The sequence below is a fragment of the Pristiophorus japonicus genome, chromosome 3, assembly GCF_044704955.1.
Source record: "Pristiophorus japonicus isolate sPriJap1 chromosome 3, sPriJap1.hap1, whole genome shotgun sequence".
In the NCBI taxonomy this organism is placed as follows: Eukaryota; Metazoa; Chordata; class Chondrichthyes; family Pristiophoridae; genus Pristiophorus; species Pristiophorus japonicus.
Genome location: NC_091979.1, coordinates 185,498,080 through 185,519,920, shown reverse-complemented (window position 1 = coordinate 185,519,920; position 21,841 = coordinate 185,498,080). Strand labels below are relative to the sequence as shown.

Below are 21,841 nucleotides of genomic sequence, written 5' to 3'. Positions count from 1 at the left end.
CTGCACAGTGTTCAGTTCCATTCGAAACCCCTCAAATAATGGAGCAGTCCATGCCCGTATGCAGCAAGACATTCATGCTTGGGCTGATGTGTGGCAAGTAACATTCATGCCACACAAGTGCCAGGCAATGGCTTTTTCCAACAAGCAAGAGTCTAACCACCGCCTCTTGACAATCAACAGCATTACCATCGCTGAATCGGCCACTATCAACATCCTGGGGCCCACCATTGACTAGAAACATAACTGGACCAAACACAAAAATACTATGGCAACACGAGCAGGTCAGAGGCTGGGTATTCTGTGGTGAGTGTCTGACCTCCTGACTCCCCAAAGCCTTTCCACTATATACAAGGCACAAGTCAGGAGTGTGATGGAATACTCTCCACTTGCCTGGATGAATGCAGCTCCAACAACACTCAAGAAGCTCAATACCGTCTAGGACAAAGCAGCCCGCTTGATTGGCACCCCATCCACCACCTTAAACATTCACTCCCTCCACCACCAGCACACCGTGGCTGCAGTGTGTACCTTGTACAAGATGCACTTCAGCAACTCGCCAAGGCTTCTTCGGCAGCACCTCCCAAACCCGCGACCTCTACCACCTAGAAGGACAAGGGCAGCAGGCGCATGGGAGCAACATCACCTCCACGTTCCCCTCCAAGTCACACACCATCCTGACTTGAAAGTATGTCGCCGATCCTTCATCGTCGCTGGGTCAAAATCCTGGAACTCCTTCCCTAACAGCACTATGGGAGTACCTTCACCACATGGACTGCAGAGGTTCAAGAAAGCGGCACACCACCATTTTCTCAAGGGCAATTAGGGATGGGCAATAAATGCTGGCCTTGCCAGTGATGCCCACATCCCAGGAACGAATACAAATAAAAAGATAATATTCAATTATTACTTAACTATATTTCTATTGTTCAGTTCCCCCTCTTTTCCCCTTCTGCTCTAATATTCTGTACCTTGTTTCAGTAACTCCCTACATCTACCTCCATCTCCCTCCCTCCACCAACACCTCCTTCTCCTATCCATCTCCCTCCAACCCTCATTTTTCTCGCTCTCCCCCTAATATCCTGTACCCTCCTTCAGTAACTCCCTTCTCCTCTCCTCCAGCACCCTCCCTCCCCCCCCCCATTTCCCCCACCCCTCATATCTGCCTCCCTCCCATATTTTCCCACTCTAAAATCCTGTACCTTGTTGCAGGAAGTCTGTACTCCTGTCCCCCCTCTCCTTTCTTTCCCCCTCTCCTCCCCAATATCCTGGTCCATTTCAATAAGTTCCTACACCCCACCCCCAGTTTCCCTCCCACCCCCAGTCTAATATCCCGTACCATTTCTTTAAATCCCTACACATCTTCGCACCCTCCCCTCGCCCCAACCTGCACCCCACTCCACCTCCATACCCTGTTTCAGTAAAACCTGACACCCTCCCCAGTCTTGCTCCTTTCCCTTCGTCTCTTCTGAACAGTTAGCTTTTCCTTATTCTTAATTTCTCCTGGGAGAGGCAAAAACAGCTAAAAAAAACCCCAGGTCAATTGGGGAAAAAAAATCTGGGAAAATTCCTCTCCGACCCATCCAGGTGATTGAAATTAGTCCAGATCACCTTGGCCGTATTCGATTCCCTGCAATACTTCCCATCATATCTGCGCCAGCCAACAAGAGGTTATCCAGTTTAATCCGATTTATCAGCTCTAGGTCCGTAACCCTGCAGGTTACGGCAACTTCAAGTGCCCATCTAAGCACCTTTTAAATGTGGTGAGGGTTTCTGCATCCACCACCGTTCCTGGCAGTGAGTTCCAGACCTCCACAACCTTCAGCATGAAGAAGTCTCCCCTCAAATCCTTCCACCAACCACCTTGCTATCCACTATATCCAGGCCCCTCAAAATTTTATACACCTCAGGTGAGGTCTCCTTTCGGCCTCCTCTGTTCCAATGAGAACAAACCCAGTCTATCCAATCTGTCCTCATAGCTAAGATTCTCCATTCCAGGCAGCATGCTAGTAAATCTCCTCTGCACCCTCTCCAGTGCAATAACATCCTTCCTCTAATACAGTGACCAGAACTGCACGCTGTACTCCAGTTGTAGCCTAACCAGAGTATTATACAATTTAAGTATAAGCCCCCTGCTCTTGTTTTCTATGCCTCAGCCAATAAAGGCAAGCATTCCGTATGCCTTCTTAACCAACTTATCCACCTGGCCTGCTACTTTCAGGGATCTGTGGACAAGCACTTCAAGGTCCCTTTGTTCATCTACACTTCTAAGTGGCCTACCGTTTAATGTGTCTACCCTTTCCTTATTAGCCCTCCCCAAGTGCATCACCTCACACTTCTACAAATTAAATTCCATTTGCCACTATTCTGCCCACCTGACCAGTCCATGACTTTCCTCTTCATTATCAACCACATAGCCAATTTTAGTGTCATCTGCAAGCTTCTTAATCATACTTTCTATATTCAAATCTAGATCACTGATGTATACCACAAAAAGCAAGGGACCCAGTACTGAGCCCTGCGGAAACATCCTTCCAGTTACAAAAACATCCATCGACCATTACCCTTTGCTTCCTACCTCCAAGTCAATTTCCAACTAGCCGCTTTGGCATGTATCCCATGGGCTTTAACCTTCGTGACCAGTCTACCATGTGGGACCTTATCAAAAGCTTTGCTAAAGTCCATATATACTACATCACATACACTACGCTCATCGACCCTCCTGGTTACCTCCTCAAAAAATTCAATCAGGTTAGTCAAATAAGAAAGGCCATTCGGCCCATCTCGATTTGTCCATCCAGTCTCACCCTACTTTCCCCACAGTTGTAGCTTATTTGATTCCAAAGTTTTCACCTCCCCTGGTCTGTTCTAAATGTTGATAGGAACAGGAGGAGGCCATTCAGCCCCTCGAGCCTGTTCGGCCATTCAATTAAATCTTAGCTGATCTGAATCTCAACTCCATCTCCATGCCTTGGTTCCCTAGTTCTAACATTAAGGTTATACTCCCCTGTTCTGGACACACCCAACAGAGGAAATAGTTTCTCTCCATCAACATATCAACTCCTTTAATCTTAAACATCTCAATTAGATCACCCCGTAATATGTTATACTGGAGGGAATACAAGCCAAGACGATGCAACCTGTCCTCATAATTGAGCCCGCTGATCGTGTGTGCTGAGGGCCCAGAGCCTCCCGCTCTCGTTACCTTTCCCCACCCGGGCCCAGCCTTCTCTCCGCCATCTCCTGCTGCTCCGAGTCCGGAAGTAGCGGCGCTCCACCCGGCAGCGGAACAAGAGCGTCGCCGGGGCCGGGCTGGTGCCGCTTAGCACCGGCCTCGTACCCGGGCTCCACGCCTGAGGGGAGTTGATCGCTGAATTGGTGGAAGCTGCGAGCGCCCCCCCCGGGCAAAGTACGGCTTATACCGGGGAGTGAATCATACCGATCTGTCCTGAGCCTCCTGGGGGAGATTCCTTAAGATTCACAAAAGCGAAAGCGAAAGCTGTTCAGTTTCGGGGCCAGGCCGCAGTTATACTTGCACCTAGGTCAGGGCCGCACTGGGTCCGCGCCCAGATGGAACCGGAGGGTGTCCCAGCATTTCTTTCAACGCGGTGTTGTCTGGAGCTATACTGTCAAACTGGGCACCTAGTTCCCCATCAGTGACCCCCAGTCACCCTTTTCCCCCCGTCAGTAATCCCCAGTCACCCCTTTCCCCCCCTCCCATCAGTGACCCCCAGTCACCCCTTTCCCCCCCTCCCATCAGTGACCCCCAGTCACCCCTTTCCCCCCCGTCAGTGACCCCCAGTCACCCCTTTCCCCCCCATCAGTGACCCCCAGTCACCCCTTTCCCCCGTCAGTGACACCCAGTCACCCCTTTCCCATCAGTGACCCCCATTCTCCGTCACCCCTTTCCCCCAGTCAGTGACCCCCATTCCCCGTCACCCAGTCACCCCTTTCCCGTCAGTGACCCCCATTTCCCCTTTCCCCCCGTCAGTGACCCCCCCATACCCCCAGTCACCCCTTTCACCCTCCGTCAGTGACCCCCATTCCCATCAGTGACTCCCATTCCCCCGTCACCCATATTCCCCCATCAGTGACTCCCATTCTACATCATCCCAATTTCCGCCCCCATCTGAAGCCTGTATGGTTCAGAGACATGGACCATGTACAGTAGACATCTGAAGTTGCTGGAGAAATATTACCAACGATGTCTGCGCAAGGTCCGACAAATCCCCTGGGAGAACAGACGCACCAACATTAGCGTCCTCGACCAGGCCAACATCCCCAGCATTGAAGCACTGACCACATTTGATCAGCTCTGCTGGGCAGGTCACACTGTTCGCATGCCAGACACGAGACTCCCAAAGCAAGTGCTCTACTCGGAACTCCTTCACGGCAAACGAGCCAAAGCTGGGCAGAGGAAACGTTACAACCTCAAAGCCTCCCTGATAAAGTGTAACAGCCCCACTGACACCTCGGCGTTCCTGGCCAAAGACCACCCTAAGTGGAGGAAGTGCATCTGGGAGGGCGCTGAGCACCTCGAGTATGCAGAAATCAAGCGCAGGCAAATCTGTCCCACCCTCCCTTTCCCTCACCGACTATCTGTTCCACCTGTGACAGGGACTGTTCAGCCACCTAAGAACTAATTTTAAGAGTGGAAGCAAGTCTTCCTCAATTCCTAGGGACTGCCTATGATGATGACATCCATTGACGCAGAGCTCGGAGGTACTTCACTCACTTCTCACATTACCGGTTTATGCAGTAAAAGGGAATTTCATTAAAAAGAGAACATTTTCAAAGGTTCCTCCAACACTGTACAGTGTGTTTAAACATTGCACTTGTGTTCATGCAATAACAGGGCACATTAATTAACCACATACATCAGGAAGGAATCAGATTCAATGTCTGGTCTGTACAAGTTAAGTCATCAGCACAGGTGGCCTTGGGGTGCTGCAATTGTCCTTAATGTCCCTGCTTAAACTGCAGATATGCGGACATTGGGTGATAACGGCAGGGAATGTGGCAGTGATGGTTAAATAGGGTGTTCAGTGATGGTTAAATGCAGTTTGGCTATTTATATAGTGACTTTAATGTAACAAAATGTACCAAGGACTTTGCAAAAGTGTAAAACAGACAAAAATGGACAGCAAGGAGATATTAGGACAGGTGACTAAAAGCTCGGTTGAAGAGGTAGATTTTAAGGAGATTCTTTAAGAAGAAGCGGGGAGACGGAAAGTTTTAGGAGGCGATTTCCAGAACATAGGGCATAGACAGTTGAAGGTAATCGGGATTGGACAAGAGGCCAGAATTGGAGGAGCAGAGATCTCGGGAGGGTTGTAGGGCTCAAGGAGATTAGAGATAGGGAGCGGCGAGGTCACAGAGGGATTTGAAGATGAGGATGAAAAATTTAAAAGAGGGGCATTCGGGGACTGTAAGCCAATGTAGGTCAGCGAGCACAGGATTGATGGCTAAATGGGACTTGATGTAGGTTAGGTAACAGTTTTGGATAAGCTCAAGTTATTATATTGGGTGGAAAATTGGGGGCCAACAACTGGCATTTATATAGCACGCTTAACATAGTAAAATATCCCAAGGCACTTCACAGGAGTGATATCAAACAAAATCTGACACTGAGCCACATAAGGAGATATTAGGACAATGACCAAAAGCTTGATCAAAAAGAGGTAGGTTTTAAGGAGCATCTTAAAAGGAGGGAAGAGAGACGGAGAGATTTAGGGAGGGAATTCCAGAGGTTAGAACCTAGGCAGCTGAAGGCACAGCTGCCAATGTTGGATAAATTAAAATCAGGGATGCTCAAGAGGCCAGAATTGGTGGAGTACAGAGGTTACAGGACAGTTGTAGGGCTGGAGGAGAATAGAGATAGGGAAGGGCGAGGTCATGGAGGGAACTGAAAACCAGGAAGAGAATTTTTTTTAAATCATGGCACTGTTTAAGCGGAAGCCAATGTAGCTCAGCGAGCACAGAAAAGTCCGGAGGTGACAAAGGCATCAATGAGGGCTTCAGCAGCAGATGAGCTGAGGCAGGGGTAGAGACAGGAGAGGTGGAAGTAGATGGTTTTGGTGATGGAGAGGATATGGGGTTGTAAGCACAGGTCAAGATCAGCCCGAGACAGTGGCCAGGGAGGTGGATGGAGTTGGTGGCGTGAACTGAAGACTATGGCTCAGTCCTTCTAATGTTTAATTAGAGGAAACTGCAGCTCATCTGGATGTTGGACAAGCAGTCTAACAGCACACAGGGAGGGGTCGAGAAAGGTGGTGGTGAGGTAGAGCTGGGTATTCTCAGCTTACATATGCTGTGTCTTCAGATGAGGTCATTGAGGGGCTGTATATAGATGCGAAATCGGAGGGGCCCCAAGGATAGGTCCTTGGGAGACTCCAGAGGTAATGGTGCAGTTACCTATGGTTAAACAAGAATGAGCACTTGGAACAGGTATTGGAGTGTCACCAGCCCCTGTGAAACTAGTCATCAGCTTCAGGAGCAAACTGATGGAACTAGGAGGGGAAATCAATGGAGAAAAAGCACAAATGCCGATGAATTAGATTGTTTTATTTTATAGAGATGTTTGCTTCTCATCTCAAATAGTAGTTACAGCCCACCTAGGTGGGAAGTTGGTGGATGCCGAAAGTTCTCGTGTTCATTCTCTAGTGATGTCCTCCATTCTTCTTGGGAGAAAATAGTGCATATTCGACACCCAAAGCCACAACAAAGGCTGCAAACCCCCATTTGAAGCCTCGAAAGAAGATATCGCTGAAGGCAATTGGTTTTGCAAAGTCTCCGCTGAACCGCCAGGCCTCATTGCTGTGAAAATATATGGCAATAAAGAAAATGGTCAAGAGATTGACTTATGAACTCGGTTAATCCTGGCACAGCTCCACCACAGTTGCATGTATTTAGAACATTGAAGCTGAAGGACAGGCTTCCAAAACAAGCTGAATCCCAGATTACTGATTTGCTGTTGCGATTGTCCTTTAAAATGAGCCTGCTCCCTTCCCGGCTTTCTAATTTTTTTTTTTAACAAGCCCGCTCCTGTAACGAACTGGACACTTCTACGCAACTTGCGGTTCGTTGGCAGTAGTCGTGTCCAATTATTAAAGGATTTGATAGGGTAGCTGTAGATAAGATGTTTCCATTTGTGGCGAGACCAGAACTTGGGGCCATAAATAAAAGATAGTCACTAATTAATCCAATAGGAATTCAGGAGAAACTTCTTTGCTCAGAGAGTGGCTAGAATGTGGAACTTGCTACCACAAGGAGTGGTTGAGGCAAATAGCATAGATGCATTTAAGGGGAAGCTGGGATAAGCACTTGAGGGAGAAAGGAATAGAAGGATATGCTGACAGGGTGAGATGAAGTAGGGTGGGAGGAGGCTCGTGTGGAGTATAAATGCTGGCAGGACCTTTTGGGTCGAATGGCTTGCAGTGGCTTCTCTTCCTGCTTCTGCATCGTTACCTCTGATGTCCCCCAAGGATCTCTCCTTGGCCCCCTCCTATTTCTCATCGACATGTTGCTCCTCGGCAACATCATCTGAAAACCCAGCATCAGTTTCCATATGTATGCTGACGACACCCAGCTCTACCTCACCACCAATCCTCGAACGCTCCACTGTCTCTAAATTGTCAAACCGTTTCAGACATCCAGAACTGGATGAGCAGAAATTTCCTCCAATTAAATATTGGGAAGACCGAAGCCATTGTTTTCGGTCCCTGCCACAAATTTCTTTCCCAAGTCACCAACTACAACTTTTAGTTGAACCTGTAAATCAAATACCTCCTTATTAAAGGGGCACTAAAACATCCCTCTGTCTGACGCTGAACCAGACTGTTTGCAACCTTGGTGTCATATTTAACACCGAAATGAGCTTCTGACTGCATATCGGCGCCGTAACCAAGACCGACTATTTCCACCTCCGTAACATCACCCATCTCCGCCCCTGCCTCGGCACACCTGTTGCTGAAAACCTCATCCATGCCTTTGTTACCTCTAGACTTGACTATTCCAACGTACTCCTGGCTGGCCTCCCACGTTCTTCCCTACGTAAACCTAAGGGCATCCAAAACTTGGCAGCCCATATCCTAACTCGCACCAAGACTCGTTCGCCCATCTCCTGATCTACATTAAGAAATGCCTCGATTTTACCTCGTCATTTTGAAATTCCTCTATGGCCTCGCCCCTTCCAATTTCTAATCTCCACCAGCCCCACAACCCCACCGCCCTCCCTATCCCGAGATATCTGCACTCTTCTAATTCTGGCCTCTTACATACCCCCAATTTTAATTGCTCAACCATTGGTGGCCAGGCCTGCAGATGTCTAGGCCCTAAGCTCTGGATTTCCCTCCATAAACCTCTCTACCTCTCTTTCAAGACGCTCCTTAAAACCTACCGCTTTGACCATCTATCCTGATATCTACTAATGTACCAGTGTTTCTCAAACTGGGTTCCATACAGACTTCCAAGAGAGTCTGCAGCCTATCCGCTCTTTGCCGCCCTGCCCCGAATAAACCCAACACGCGCTGCCGGGTCATGGTTTTCCTCAAGCTCTGGCACCAGGTAAATCCTAAGCCGCAAACCTTGTCGTTGGCGAGACTGTGGAAGAGGAATAATAGCTGCTGCTTGGGTCTGCAAGTTGAAGCCAGGGGACAGTGACTGAAGCCCGAGCCGAGCCATCTGTGTGGGGGGGGGGGTTGTCAATGAAGAGCCAGTGGGTCGGAATTACTCCCGGGATCTGGCTATACTCCTGTCCCTCCCCCATCCCAGAATCAGGGTTCTCAAATCACTACCACCACCGGTTGAGGTGGGATTTCACTGGCTCCCCTCCCATCCCCCTCGGCCGGTATACTTGTACAGTGCTGGGTCGCCTCTTCCTCGGAGGTTTGACGGCGGCTGGCCCCCGGGCTAATTTAACCTCTGGCTGATTTTATTTGGCTTGATGCTGGGCCGCTGAGTTATGGATCAGAGGGAGGGAGAGGTGGCGTGCATAGGGGGTTCCATTATTTGTGGGGGGGGGGGGAAGAGGGGGGCATGTCAGGGCTTTGTGACCCAAGACTTTTTGCACTCACACAGTGCCCTTTGATGGTCCAGGTGTGCATATGCTGAGTTCTCGATTTGAGCTAAATCCTTTCTCCCGAGTGTGGAGATTGCAGCAGATGGTGAATGAACTACGCTTTGCAGATTGGTTTACGCCCTGCTCCAGTGGCAGAGGTTTGTAAGCAGGTCGTGTGCCTACCTTCTTAATCAGGAATAGTGCTGGGAGAAGTAGTAAACTTCTGTCGGTGGTGGCCAGTATGTCTTATCCAATATGTTGATGGTACCAAAGGTTAGCCTGATTTGTGATCATAGAATCAGGTAATTTCAAGGCAGCTCCTCTTTATAAAACCAACAGCAGGGAAAGTCATGTTTGATAAATTTGCTGGAATTCTGTGAGGATGTAACGAACAGGGTGGATAAAGGGGAACCAGTGGATGTGGTGTATTTGGACTTCCAGAAGGCATTTGACAAGATGCCACATAAAAGGTTACTGCACAAGGTAAAAGTTCACAGGATTGGGGGTAACATATTAGCATGGATAGAAGATTGGCTAACTAACAAAAAACAGAGAGTCGGGATAAATGGTTCATTCTCGGGTTGGCAATCAGTAACTAGTGGGGTGCCACAGGGATCAGTGCTGGGATCCCAACTATTTACAATCTATATTAACGACTTGGATGAAAGGACCAAGTGTAACATAGCCAAGTTTGCTGACGATACAAAGAACGAGGACACAAAAAATCTGCAAAAGGACATCGACAGGCTAAGTGAGTGGGCAAAAATTTGGCAGATGGTGTATAATGTTGGAAAGTGTGAGGTCATGCACTTTGGCAAAAAAAAAATCAAAGAGCAAGTTATTATTTAAATGGCGAAAAATTGCAAAGTGCTGCAGTACAGCAGGACCTTGGAGTACTTGTGCATGAAACACAAAAGGTTAGTATGCAGTACAGCAAGTCCAATGGAATCTTTGCCTTTATTGCAAAGGGATGGAGTATAAAAGCAGGAAAATCTTACTACAGTTATACAGGGTATTGGTGAGGCCACACCTGGAATACTGCATGCAGTTTTGTTTTCCATATTTAAGAAAGGATATACTTGCTTTGGAGGCAGTTCAGAGAAGGTTCACTAGGTTGATTCCGGAGATGAGGGTGTTGACTTATGAGGAAAGGTTGAGCAGGTTGGGCCTCTACTCATTGGAATTCAGAAGAATGAGAGGTGATCTTATCGAAACGTATAAGATTATAAGGAGGGCTTGACAAGGTGGATGCAGAGAAGATATTTCCATTGATGGGAGAGACTAGAACTCGGGGGCATAATCTTAGAATAAGGGGCCACCCATTTAAAACTGAGATGAGGAGGAATTTCTTCTCTCAGAGGGTTGTAAATCTGTCGAATTCGCTGCCTCAGAGAGCTGTGAAAGCCAGATCATTGAATACATTTAAGACAGAGATAGACAGTTTCTTAACCGATAAGGGAATAAGGGGTTATGAGAAGCTGGCAGGGAAGTGGATCAGAGTCCATAATCGGATCAGCCAGGATCGTATTAAATGGCGGAGCAGGCTCGAGGGACTGTATGGCCTACTCCTGCTCTATTTCTTATTTAACACTGATTCTGTTCTTGAAAGTTCTCAATGGCTGGGCCCGTCTCCTCACAGAGGCCCACAGCTCTCACTCACTTTGCAACGAGCGCTCACGGCATGCCGGTCAAGCTGATTCCACTTCCTGGCACCTTGACCCTGTGCCATCCTCCCGATTCATGATCAGAACACGTGTGGGGCCCTTCAAACACACGCCTGAAACTGTTCGCACAAACACGTAACAATCCCACAATACAGCTAATACAAAACATGCCAGTGGGACAGTATAGCAGGGAGTCATGTTTCCTGCAGCATCCCAGCATGTGCATGGGTGCTCGAGCCCTCACTCAGCTTGCCCAACCTGCTGACGGCTTCAAAAATTGTCCAGCACTAAGAGGCTAATAGTAGCCATCTAAAGTTGCGGAATACCCTGAATTGGCGTGAGAAACAAGCACACCCATCTCACTGATATTTGCAAGTAAACACCTGTTTCTTATAAGCATTATTAAAATACTTTTTACATGAACTAGTCTCATCATAGATATTGTATGGTATTATAATTTAGATGGAGGGTCTGTGATTACGAATCCATTTGAAAAGGGGTCCTTCAACCAAAATGTTGAGAACCACTGTTCCGCACCTCACACACCGCAAGCCCCAGGAGCGGGGAGCTCCGCACCCCACACCGCAGGCCCCAGGAGCGGGGAGCTCCGCACCCCACACTGCAGGCCCCAGGGGCGGGGAGCTCCGTACCCCACACCGCAGGGGCGGGGAGCTCCGTACCCCACACCCCAGGAGCGGGGAGCTCCGCACCGCAGGCCCCAGGACCGCGGAGCTCCGCACCCCACGCCGGGCCAGTCACTCACCGGGCCCAGGGATCGCGCAAGCCCCTCCGCCGCAGCCTCTCCTGCACTGTCTCCAGCGGGGTACCCCGCGGGCTCCAGCTCTTGTAGTCCGGCAACTCGGGCCCGTGTGTCATGGTGACTGTCCTCCAAATGGCCCGGAAACACTGCTCGCTACTCCCGACAGACCCAGCCTCGGCCCGCGCCTGCACAGCAGCATGTCATTCCGGTAATAACCGGAACAGGAAAAGGTCAGGGAATGGGAATAGGTACAAGGAATTTGACTCAGTAAGAGAATGGGAATGGGAATGGGTAAGGGAATTGGACTAGTGGCAATGAATGGGATTGCGGCAGGGAATGTTGCAGTACCGTTTCTCGTGCGACACAGTCCTAAATGCCTACTCCAGGGTCACGCTCTATCTATACTCCTACAGTGCCCTCTTGAGTGGTCCACCACCCCACAGAGTGTGAAACAGTTCTGCAAAGGCACTCTGGTTCTGTTGAGTTCTGCAGTGCCTCAGCTAGTGCTGTACACTCCTACCATTCTTCCTCTCCCGAGTGACACATAGATTTATAGCGTCCTGTCCTTCAACCGTCAGAGATTTCAACCTTCATCTCGATTCATTATGCTCTCCTCTGAGTTTTCTATCCTCCTTTAATTTCTCCTCCATGTAAACTCCCCAACCCATTTTCACTGCTATCCCATTAACCTTGCCATCTCTCGTGACCTTGTTACTCCCATCATGTCAATCGCAGATAAGGCCATCTCTGAGCACTTCCTTGTACCGCTCTCCACCCACATTCCCCTTCCCTCCCCAATCCTACTTCCTTCTCTGTCCACCCTGGAAGAAACTTTCTCCTAACTCATGTTCTTATGTTCTTATTTACAACTGCACTTACAAAATCCCAACTGTCCAACCTTTGGCTCTCCATTCACCCCCGCATTTCTGCAGCTACCGATCTGCTCAATCACACCCTTACCACCACCTTGGATGCCTTCGTTCCTATTAAAACCATTACTCTCTCACACCCTGGCCATTCCTCCGGTACTGCCCTCATCTTCACTCCCTTAACTTCAAGGGACGCAGACTTGAACATGTTGTGTTCCTAACACAGGGAGGTTAAAGTAACAGTGACCTCAGTCTTTATTAAGACACTCCAGAATGAGGAACAGGCCTTAGGGGCTGGCTTATATACAGTGCTCCCAAGGGATGCTGGGATCCCTTGGGACTTCAGGGGATGCACTCCCTGGTGGCGGAACATGGGAGTGCATGCTTTACAGATACACAACATCACTCCCCGCCAAAGTCAAAGTGAAAACTATTTACAAGGTGAGGCGGTCGGGAGCCTTTCTTTCCCTGGTGGACCGCCTCGGTACAAAGTCTGTTCTGGTATGTTGACTGTGCCCTCGCTGGGCTGGCGTGTTGTTGGCCCTGCAGGGCTGCTGGGTGAGCCTGGCCTTGCTGGGCTGTTGGGTGTGATGGGTTAGATTTCCTGGTCCGGCGTGGTGTCGTTGATCCTTTGGGTGTGTGCTGTGGGCTCGAAAAGGTGGTGTCTGCTGTGGGTTGTTCAGGGCAGTCTGTGAAACTCTTTTGAGTTTACCTGCGAAAACATAAAACATTAAACGGTGCCACCCGACCTGGGTGACACTCCAGACATTTACAAGGCCCTTTTTTTTTTTCCCCCCTTTTTTTTTTGTGTTTTTCTTTTTTTGGTTTTTTTTTTGGGGAGGGCAGTCTGTGAATCGCAGCCTCGTTTGGTCCAGGTGCTTTCTGCAAATTTGTCCATTGTCTAGTTAGACTGCAAACATCCTACTCCCTTCTTTAGCTATCACCGTGCCCGCAATCCACTTGGGACCATGTCCATAGTTTAACGCATACACAGGGTCATTCAGATCAATTTCCCGTGACACAGTGGCGCGACCATCGTTTACATTTTGTTGCTGCCGCCTGCTCTCTACCTGATCATGCAGGTTGGGGTGAACCAGCGAGAGTCTGGTTTTAAGTGTCCTTTTCATGAGTAGCTCAGCCGGGGGCACCCCTGTGAGCGAGTGGGGTCTCGTGCGGTAGCTGAGCAGTACTCGGGACAGGTGGGTTTGGAGTGAGCCTTCTGTGACTCGTTTAAGGCTCTGTTTGATTGTTTGTACTGCCCTCTCTGCCTGCCCATTGGAGGCTGGTTTAAACGGGGCCGAGGTGACATGTTTGATCCCATTGCGGGTCATGAATTCTTTAAATTCGGCACTGGTGAAACATGGCCCGTTGTCACTGACCAGTATGTCAGGCAGGCCGTGGGTGGCAAACATGGCCCTCAGGCTTTCAATGGTGGCGGTGGCGATGCTTCCCGACATTATTTCACATTCAATCCATTTTGAAAAGCATCCACCACCACCAGGAACATTTTACTGAAAAATGGGCCCGCATAGTCAACATGGATCCTTGACCATGGTCTGGAGGGCCAGGACCACAAACTTCGTGGTGCCTCTCTGGGCGCGTTGCTCAACTGAGCACACACGCTGCATTGCCGTACACAGGACTCTAAGTCAGAGTCAATACCGGGCCACCACACGTGGGATCTGGCTATCGTTTTCATCATTACTATATCCGGGTGTGTGCTGTGGAGATCCAAGATGAACGTCTCCCTGCCCTTTTTGGGTAGCACTACGCGGTTACCCCACAACAGGCAGTCTGCCTGAATGGACAGCTCGTCCTTTTGCCGCTGGAACAGCTTGATTAGCTCTTGCATTTCAATGGGGATGCTGGCCCAGCTCCCATGCAGTACACAGTTTTTAACTAGGGACAGCAGAGGATCTTGGCTGGTCCAAGTCCTAATCTGGCGGGACGTGACAGGTGATTTATCATTTTCAAACGCTTCCATGACCATCAACAAGTCTGCGGGCTGCGCCACCATCAACAAGTTTGTAGGCTGCGCCATTTCCACCCCCGTGGTGGGCAATGGTAGCTGACTGAGAGCATTTGCACAGTTCACGGTGCCTGGCCTGTGGCGGATGGTATAGTTATACACTGATAGCGCGAGTGCCCACCTTGTATGCGGGCTGAGGCATTAGTATTTATCCCCTTGTTTTCAGCGAACAGGAATATGAGGGGCCTGTGATCGGTTTCCAGCTCAAATTTGAGGCCAAACAGGTACTGATGCATTTTCTTTACCCCGAACACACACGCTAATGCCTCTTTCTCAATCATGCTGTCGGCCCTCTCGGCCTTAGACAAGCTCCTGGAAGCATAGGCGACAGGTTGCAACTTCCCCGCAACGTTAGCTTGTTGTAATACACACCCAACTCCGTACAATGACGCATCACATGCTAGCACAAGTCTTTTACACAAGTTATACAATACAAGTAGCTTGTTGGAGCATAAAATGTTTCTGGCTTTCTCAAAAGCAATTACTTGGTTTTTTCCCTATACCCAGTTCTCACCTTTATGCAATAACACATGTAGGGGATCTTAACCCCGGTAGGAAGTTACCAAAATAGTTGAGGTGTCCCAGGAACGACCGCAGCTCCGTGACGTTGTGTGGCCTGGGCGCGTTCCTGATAGCCTGTGTCTTGGCGTCTGTGGGCCGAATGCCGTCCGCCACGATCTTTCTCCCCAAAAACTCCATTTCTGTTGCCATGAAGATGCATTTCGACCTCTTCAGCCGCAGCCCTACACGATCCAGTCGCTGGAGGACCTCCTCCAGGTTTTGTAGGTGTTCGACGGTGTCCCGACCCGTGACCAATATGTTGTCCTGAAAAACCACTGTGCGTGGTACCGAATTGAGTAGGCTCTCCATGTTTCTCTGGAAGATCGCTGCAGCTGACTGAATTCCAAACGGGCATCTGTTGTAGATGAACAGTCCCTTGTGCGTGTTGATGCAGGTGAGGCCCTTCGAAGACTCCTCCAGCTCCTGCATCATGTAGGCCGAAGTCAGGTCGAGCTTGGTGAACGTCTTGCCTCCTGCCAGCGTCGCAAATAGGTCGTTTGCCTTAGGTAGTGGGTAATGGTCCTGTAGCGAGAAACGATTAATAGTTATTTTATAATCGCTGCAATCCTGACCGTGCCATCACTTTTGAGTACTGGAACAATCGGGCTGGCCTACTCACTGAATTCCACTGGGGAGATGATGCCCTCGCATTGCAGCCTGTCCAGCTCGATTTCCACTCTCTCCCTCATCATGTGAGGTACCGCTCGCGCCTTGTGGTGAATGGGTCGTGCCTCTGGGACCAAGTGGATCCGCACCTTCGCCCCGGAAAAGTTTCCAATGCTCAAAAAGGGAAGGAAATTTGTTAAGAACCTGGGTATATGAGGCCGCATCGACATGTGATAGCGCTCGGATGTCATCCCAGTTCCAGCGGATTTTGCCCAGCCAACTCCTTCCAAGCAGTGTGGGGCCATCACCCAGGACAATCCAGAGTGGCAGTTCGTGCACCGTGCCCTTGTAGGTGACCTTGACCATGGCGCTGCCCAGGACAGTGATAAGCTCTTTGGTGTACGTTCTCAGTTTCGTGTGGATGGGGCTCAGAGCTGGTCTGAGTGCCTTGTTGCACCACAGTCTCGCAAACATCTTTTTACTCATGATGGATTGGCTAGCGCCAGTGTCCAGTTCCATGGCTACAGGTAAGCTATTCAATTTTACATTTAGCATTATAGGTGGACATTTCGTCGAAAATGTGTGCACCCCGTGTACTTCAGCATCTGCCTCTTCTCTGCGGCTCGAAATTGCTTTGATCCACCATGGACCGATCTTCCTCTGCCACGTGGTGGTTAGCAGGTTTTGCAGAGCTTGCAGCTCGTCTGCAAGCTCGTTGGAGGTGCCCCGTTGTTCCACAGCTCTTGCAAACATACCCTTTGAAGCAGCATGAATAAGCTGAATGGAAGCCTCCATAACGCCAACAAGGTGTGAATTGCTTTGCATTCATCCTTTGTTGCGGACTCCGAATCATCTGGGTCACCTGAAGCCTGCTGGCAGTTGCAGACTCGTGGTTTCTGCCCTGTACATTTCTGCTCGCAAACACAGTTCCAGTTAATTTATGAACATTGCTAGCACTTGTGTGCTGAGAGATTTGTTTGGTGTTATCACTGGTGGGCATAAACGCCTGTGCTATCGCAATGGCCTAACTGAGGGTCGGTGTTTCTACAGTCAAAAGTTTTCATAGGATGGTCTCGTGGCCAATGCTCAGTACAAAAACAGTCTCTGAGCATTTGCTCCAGGTAGCCATCAAAACTCACATTGTCCTGCAAGTCGCCTTAGCTCGGCGACGTAGCTCGCCACTTCCTGACCTTCAGATCGCTGGCACGTGTAGAACCGATACATCACCATCAGCACGCTCTCCCACGGGTTAAGGTGCTCCCGAACCAGTGTACACAGTTCCTCATACGATTTATTTGTGGGTTTCACTGGAGCCAGAAGATTCTTCATGAGGCTGTAGGTTGGTGCCCCGCAGACCGTGAGGAGGACCGCTTTCTTTTTTGCAGCGCTTCCTTCTCCGTCCAGCCGTTCGGCATAGGCTTCCCAGTCCTCAACCTCCGAGAACTTCTCCAGGATGCCCACAGATTGCTGCATCTTTGCGTTGGATTCGTATACTCGTCGCCAGTTACTGTGTTCCTAACACAGATGAGACTGCAGACAGAGAGGTTAAAGTAACAGTGACCTCAGTCTTTATTAAGACACTGCAGTGTGAGGAACAGGCCTCAGGGGCCGGCTTATATACAGTGCTCCCAAGGGATGCTGGGATCCCTTGGGACTTCAGGGGATGCACTCCCTGGTGGCAGAACATGGGAGCGCATGCTTTACAGATACACAACAGAATGGACATGGTGGACAGCTGGTTTAGCCATTCACTACCAGATCTGGCTGGACCACATAAAGCATTATCGGGTCCTGCTCTGGTCTGCCAAAACTGCTCACTATTCCAGGATCATTCTGGAATGCAAAGATATTGCCCAACTTCTTTTCTCTACTGGAAACCGTCTTCTTAAACTCCTCTCCCCTCCAACAAGTGCGAGGAACTTATGGACTTCTTTGTCTCTAAGATTGAGACCATCTGATCAGCTGCTTTTGCTAGTTCCCTTCCTTCTCCTCGCCCACCGGGCCAAACCTCTTCTAAGGTTCGCCCTGCCCGAGCCCTGAACTTGCACCTTTCTCCACTTTCTCTCCAAATTCCCCTCATGATCTCCCCATGCTCATCTTGTCCATGAGATGTACTTCGTGCTCACTCGACCCTATTCCTACTAAACAGCTGACCACCCAACTTTCTTTTCTGGCTCCCGTGTTAGCTGATATTGTTAACGGTTCTCTCTCCTTAGGTATTGTCCCCCTCTCCTTCAAATCTACCATCCTCACTCCTCTCCTCAAAATAACAACCCTTTACCCCTGGGTCCTTGCAAACTACTGCCCCATCTCCAACCTCCCTTTCCTCTCCAAAGTCCTTGAATGTGTTGTCATCTCTCAAATCCATGCCCATCTTTCACGGAACTCCATGTTTGAATCCCTCCAATCAGGTTTCCGCCAATGCCCCAGTAACAAAACAGCTCTTATCAAAGTCACAAACGCCATCCTATGTGACTGTAACCTATCCCTCCTCATCTTTCTCGACCTGACTGCAACCTTTGACATGGTTGACCACTCCATCATCTTCCAATGCCTCTTCACTGTCATCCATCTAGCTGGGACTGCAATCGCCTAGTTCCATTCTCCTGCAATGACTTCTCTTCCTACTCCCACATCGTTATCTTTGGTGTCCCCCAAGGATCTATTGGCTTTTTCTTATTTCTCATCTACATGCTGCCCCTTGGTGACATCATCCAAAAACACAGCATCAGTTTCCACATGAACACTGACGACACCTAGCTCTACCTCATCACCACTTCTCTCGATTCCGCCACTGACTCGAAATTGTCAGACAGCTTATCCGACATCCAGTACCGGATGAGCAGAAATTTTCTCCAATTAAATAATGGGAAGACCGAAGCCATTGTCTTCGGTCCCCACCACAAGCTCCGTTCCCTAGCCACCGACTCCATCCCTCTCCCTAGCATCTTTCTGAGGCTGAACCAGACAGTTTGCAACCTTGGTGTCATATTTGACCTTGAAATGTGCTTCCGACCACATATCCACGCCGTAACTAAGACCACCTACTTCCACCTCTGTAGCATCGCCCATCTCTGCCTCTGCCTCAGCACATCTGCTGCTGAAGCACTCATCCATGCCTTTGTTATTTCTACTGCCCATGTCTTAACTTGCACCAAGTCCCGTTCACCCATCACCACTGTGCTCGCTGACCTGTATTGGCTCCCGGTTAAGCACTATCTCGATTTTAAAATTCTCATCCTTGTTTTCAAATCCCTCTGTGGCCACACCCTTCCCAATCTCTGTAATCTCTTCCAGCCCCACAACCGCAGCCGCTCTACCCCCCCACGCCCCCAACCCCCTGAGATATCTGCACTCCTCTAATTCTACCCTCTTGAGCATCCCTGATTTTAATCGCTCAATCATTGTGGCCGTGCCTTCAGCTGCCTAGGTCCTAAGCTCTGAAATTCTCTCCCGAAATCTCTACACCTCGCTACCTCTCTTTCCTCCTTTAACACACTCCTTAAAACATACCTCTTTGACCAAGCTTTTACATAGAAACATAGAAACATAGAAAATAGGTGCAGGAGTAGGCCATTCGGCCCTTCTAGCCTGCACCGCCATTCAATGAGTTCATGGCTGAACATTCAACTTCAGTACCCCATTCCTGCTTTCTCGCCATACCCCTTGATCCCCCTAGCAGTAAGGACCTCATCTAACTCCTTTTTGAATATATTTAGTGAATTGGCCTCAACAACTTTCTGTGGTAGAGAATTCCACAGGTTCACCACTCTCTGGGTGAAGAAGTTCCTCCGCATCTCGGTCCTAAATGGCTTACCCCTTATCCTTAGACTGTGACCCCTGGTTCTGGACTTCCCCAACATTGGGAACATTCTTCCTGCATCTAACCTGTCTAACCCCGTCAGAATTTTATATGTTTCTATGAGGTCCCCTCTCATTCTTCTGAACTCCAGTGAATACAAGCCCAGTTGATCCAGTCTTTCTTGATAGGTCAGTCCCGCCATCCCGGGAATCAGTCTGGTGAACCTTCGCTGCACTCCCTCAATAGCAAGAATGTCCTTCCTCAGGTTAGGAGACCAAAACTGTACACAATACTCCAGGTGTGGCCTCACCAATGCCCTGTACAACTGTAGCAACACCTCCCTGCCCCTGTACTCAAATCCCCTTGCTATGAAGGCCAACATGCCATTTGCTTTCTTAACCGCCTGCTGCACCTGCATGCCAACCTTCAATGACTGATGTACCATGACACCCAGGTCTCTTTGCACCTCCCCTTTTCCTAATCTGTCACCATTCAGATAATAGTCTGTCTCTCTGTTTTTACCACCAAAGTGGATAACCTCACATTTATCCACATTATACTTCATCTGCCATGCATTTGCCCACTCACCTAACCTATCCAAGTCGCTCTGCAGCCTCACAGCATCCTCCTCGCAGCTCACACTGCCACCCAACTTAGTGTCATCCGCAAATTTGAAGATACTATATTTAATCCCCTCATCTAAATCATTAATGTACAGTGTAAACAGCTGGGGCCCCAGCACAGAACCTTGCGGTACCCCACTAGTCACTGCCTGCCATTCTGAAAAGTACCCATTTACTCCTACTCTTTGCTTCCTATCTGACAACCAGTTCTCAATCCATGTCAGTACACTACCCCCAATCCCATGTGCTCTAACTTTGCACATCAATCTCTTGTGTGGGACCTTGTCGAACGCCTTCTGAAAGTCCAAATATACCACATCAACTGGTTCTCCCTTATCCACTCTACTGGAAACATCCTCAAAAAATTCCAGAAGATTTGTCAAGCATGATTTCCCTTTCACAAATCCATGCTGACTTGGACCTATCATGTCACCTCTTTCCAAATGCACTGCTATGACATCCTTAATAATTGATTCCATCATTTTACCCACTACCGATGTCAGGCTGACCGGTCTATAATTCCCTGTTTTCTCTCTCCCTCCTTTTTTAAAAAGTGGGGTTACATTGGCTACCCTCCACTCCATAGGAACTGATCCAGAGTCAATGGAATGTTGGAAAATGACTGTCAACGCATCCACTATTTCCAAGGCCACCTCCTTAAGTACTCTGGGATGCAGTCCATCAGGCCCTGGGGATTTATCGGCCTTCAATCCCATCAATTTCCCCAACACAATTTCCCGGCTAATAAGGATTTCCCTCAGTTCCTCCTCCTTACTAGACCCCCCGACCCCTTTTATAACCGGAAGGTTGTTCGTGTCCTCCTTCGTGAATACCGAACCAAAGTACTTGTTCAATTGGTCCGCCATTTCTTTGTTCCCCGTTATGACTTCCCCTGATTCTGACTGCAGGGGACCTACATTTGTCTTTACTAACCTTTTTCTCTTTACATATCTATAGAAACTTTTGCAATCCGTTTTAATGTTCCCTGCAAGCTTCTTCTCATACTCCATTTTCCCTGCCCTAATCAAACCCTTTGTCCTCCTCTGCTGAGTTCTAAATTTCTCCCAGTCCCCAGGTTCGCTGCTATTTCTGGCCAATTTGTATGCCACTTCCTTGGCTTTAATACTTTCCCTGATTTCCCTTGATAGCCACGGTTGAGCCACCTTCCCTTTTTTATTTCTATGCCAGACAGGAATGTACAATTGTTGTAGTTCATCCATGCGGTCTCTAAATGTCTGCCATTGCCCATCCACAGTCAACCCCTTAAGTATCATTCGCCAATCCATCTCAGCCAATTCACGCCTCATACCTTCAAAGTTAGCCTTCTTTAAGTTCTGGACCATGGTCTCTGAATTAACTGTTTCATTCTCCATCCTAATGCAGAATTCCACCATATTATGGTCACTCTTCCCCAAGGGGCCTCGCACAACGAGATTGCTAATTAATCCTTTCTCATTACATAACACCCAGTCTAAGATGGCCTCCCCCCTAGTTGGTTCCTCGACATATTGGTCTAAAAAACCATCCCTTATGCACTCCAGAAAATCCTCCTCCACCGTATTGCTTCCAGTTTGGTTAGCCCAATCTATGTGCATATTAAAGTCACCCATTATAACTGCTGCACCTTTATTGCACGCACCCCTAATTTCCTGTTTGATGCCCTCCCCAACATCACTACTACTGTTTGGAGGTCTGTACACAACTCCCACTAACGTTTTTTGCCCTTTGGTGTTCTGCCCTTTTGGTCATGTGCCCTAATTTTTTCTTATATGGCTTGGTGTCAAATTTTGCTATACTACTGTGAAGCGTCGTGGGACATTTTACTACATTAAAGGTGCTGCATAAATACAAGTTGCTGTTGTCTGGCAAGAC

The 21,841-nt window shown here is 48.9% G+C and overlaps 3 protein-coding genes across 3 annotated transcripts in view; all 3 read right to left on the bottom strand.

Annotated features, from left to right (window-relative positions):
• LOC139260025 (CASP8 and FADD-like apoptosis regulator) overlaps positions 1-3,392 on the bottom strand; it is a 214,536-nt gene extending 211,144 nt beyond the window's left edge. Inside the window, exon 1 of the mRNA XM_070876091.1 lies at positions 3,203-3,392. The gene's annotated coding sequence lies outside the window, so the exon portion shown is untranslated. The remainder of the gene's footprint in view (positions 1-3,202) is intronic.
• orc2 (origin recognition complex, subunit 2) overlaps positions 1-21,841 on the bottom strand; it is a 309,274-nt gene that overhangs the window by 35,404 nt on the left and 252,029 nt on the right. The window lies entirely within an intron of this gene.
• On the bottom strand, positions 6,541-11,742 carry ndufb3 (NADH:ubiquinone oxidoreductase subunit B3). The gene is made up of 2 exons (XM_070874890.1): positions 11,483-11,742; positions 6,541-6,813 (listed from the first exon to the last, which is right to left on the bottom strand). Exons 1-2 carry the CDS (start codon positions 11,593-11,595, stop codon positions 6,657-6,659), a joined length of 270 nt encoding a protein of 89 aa, XP_070730991.1. The 5' UTR covers positions 11,596-11,742; the 3' UTR covers positions 6,541-6,656.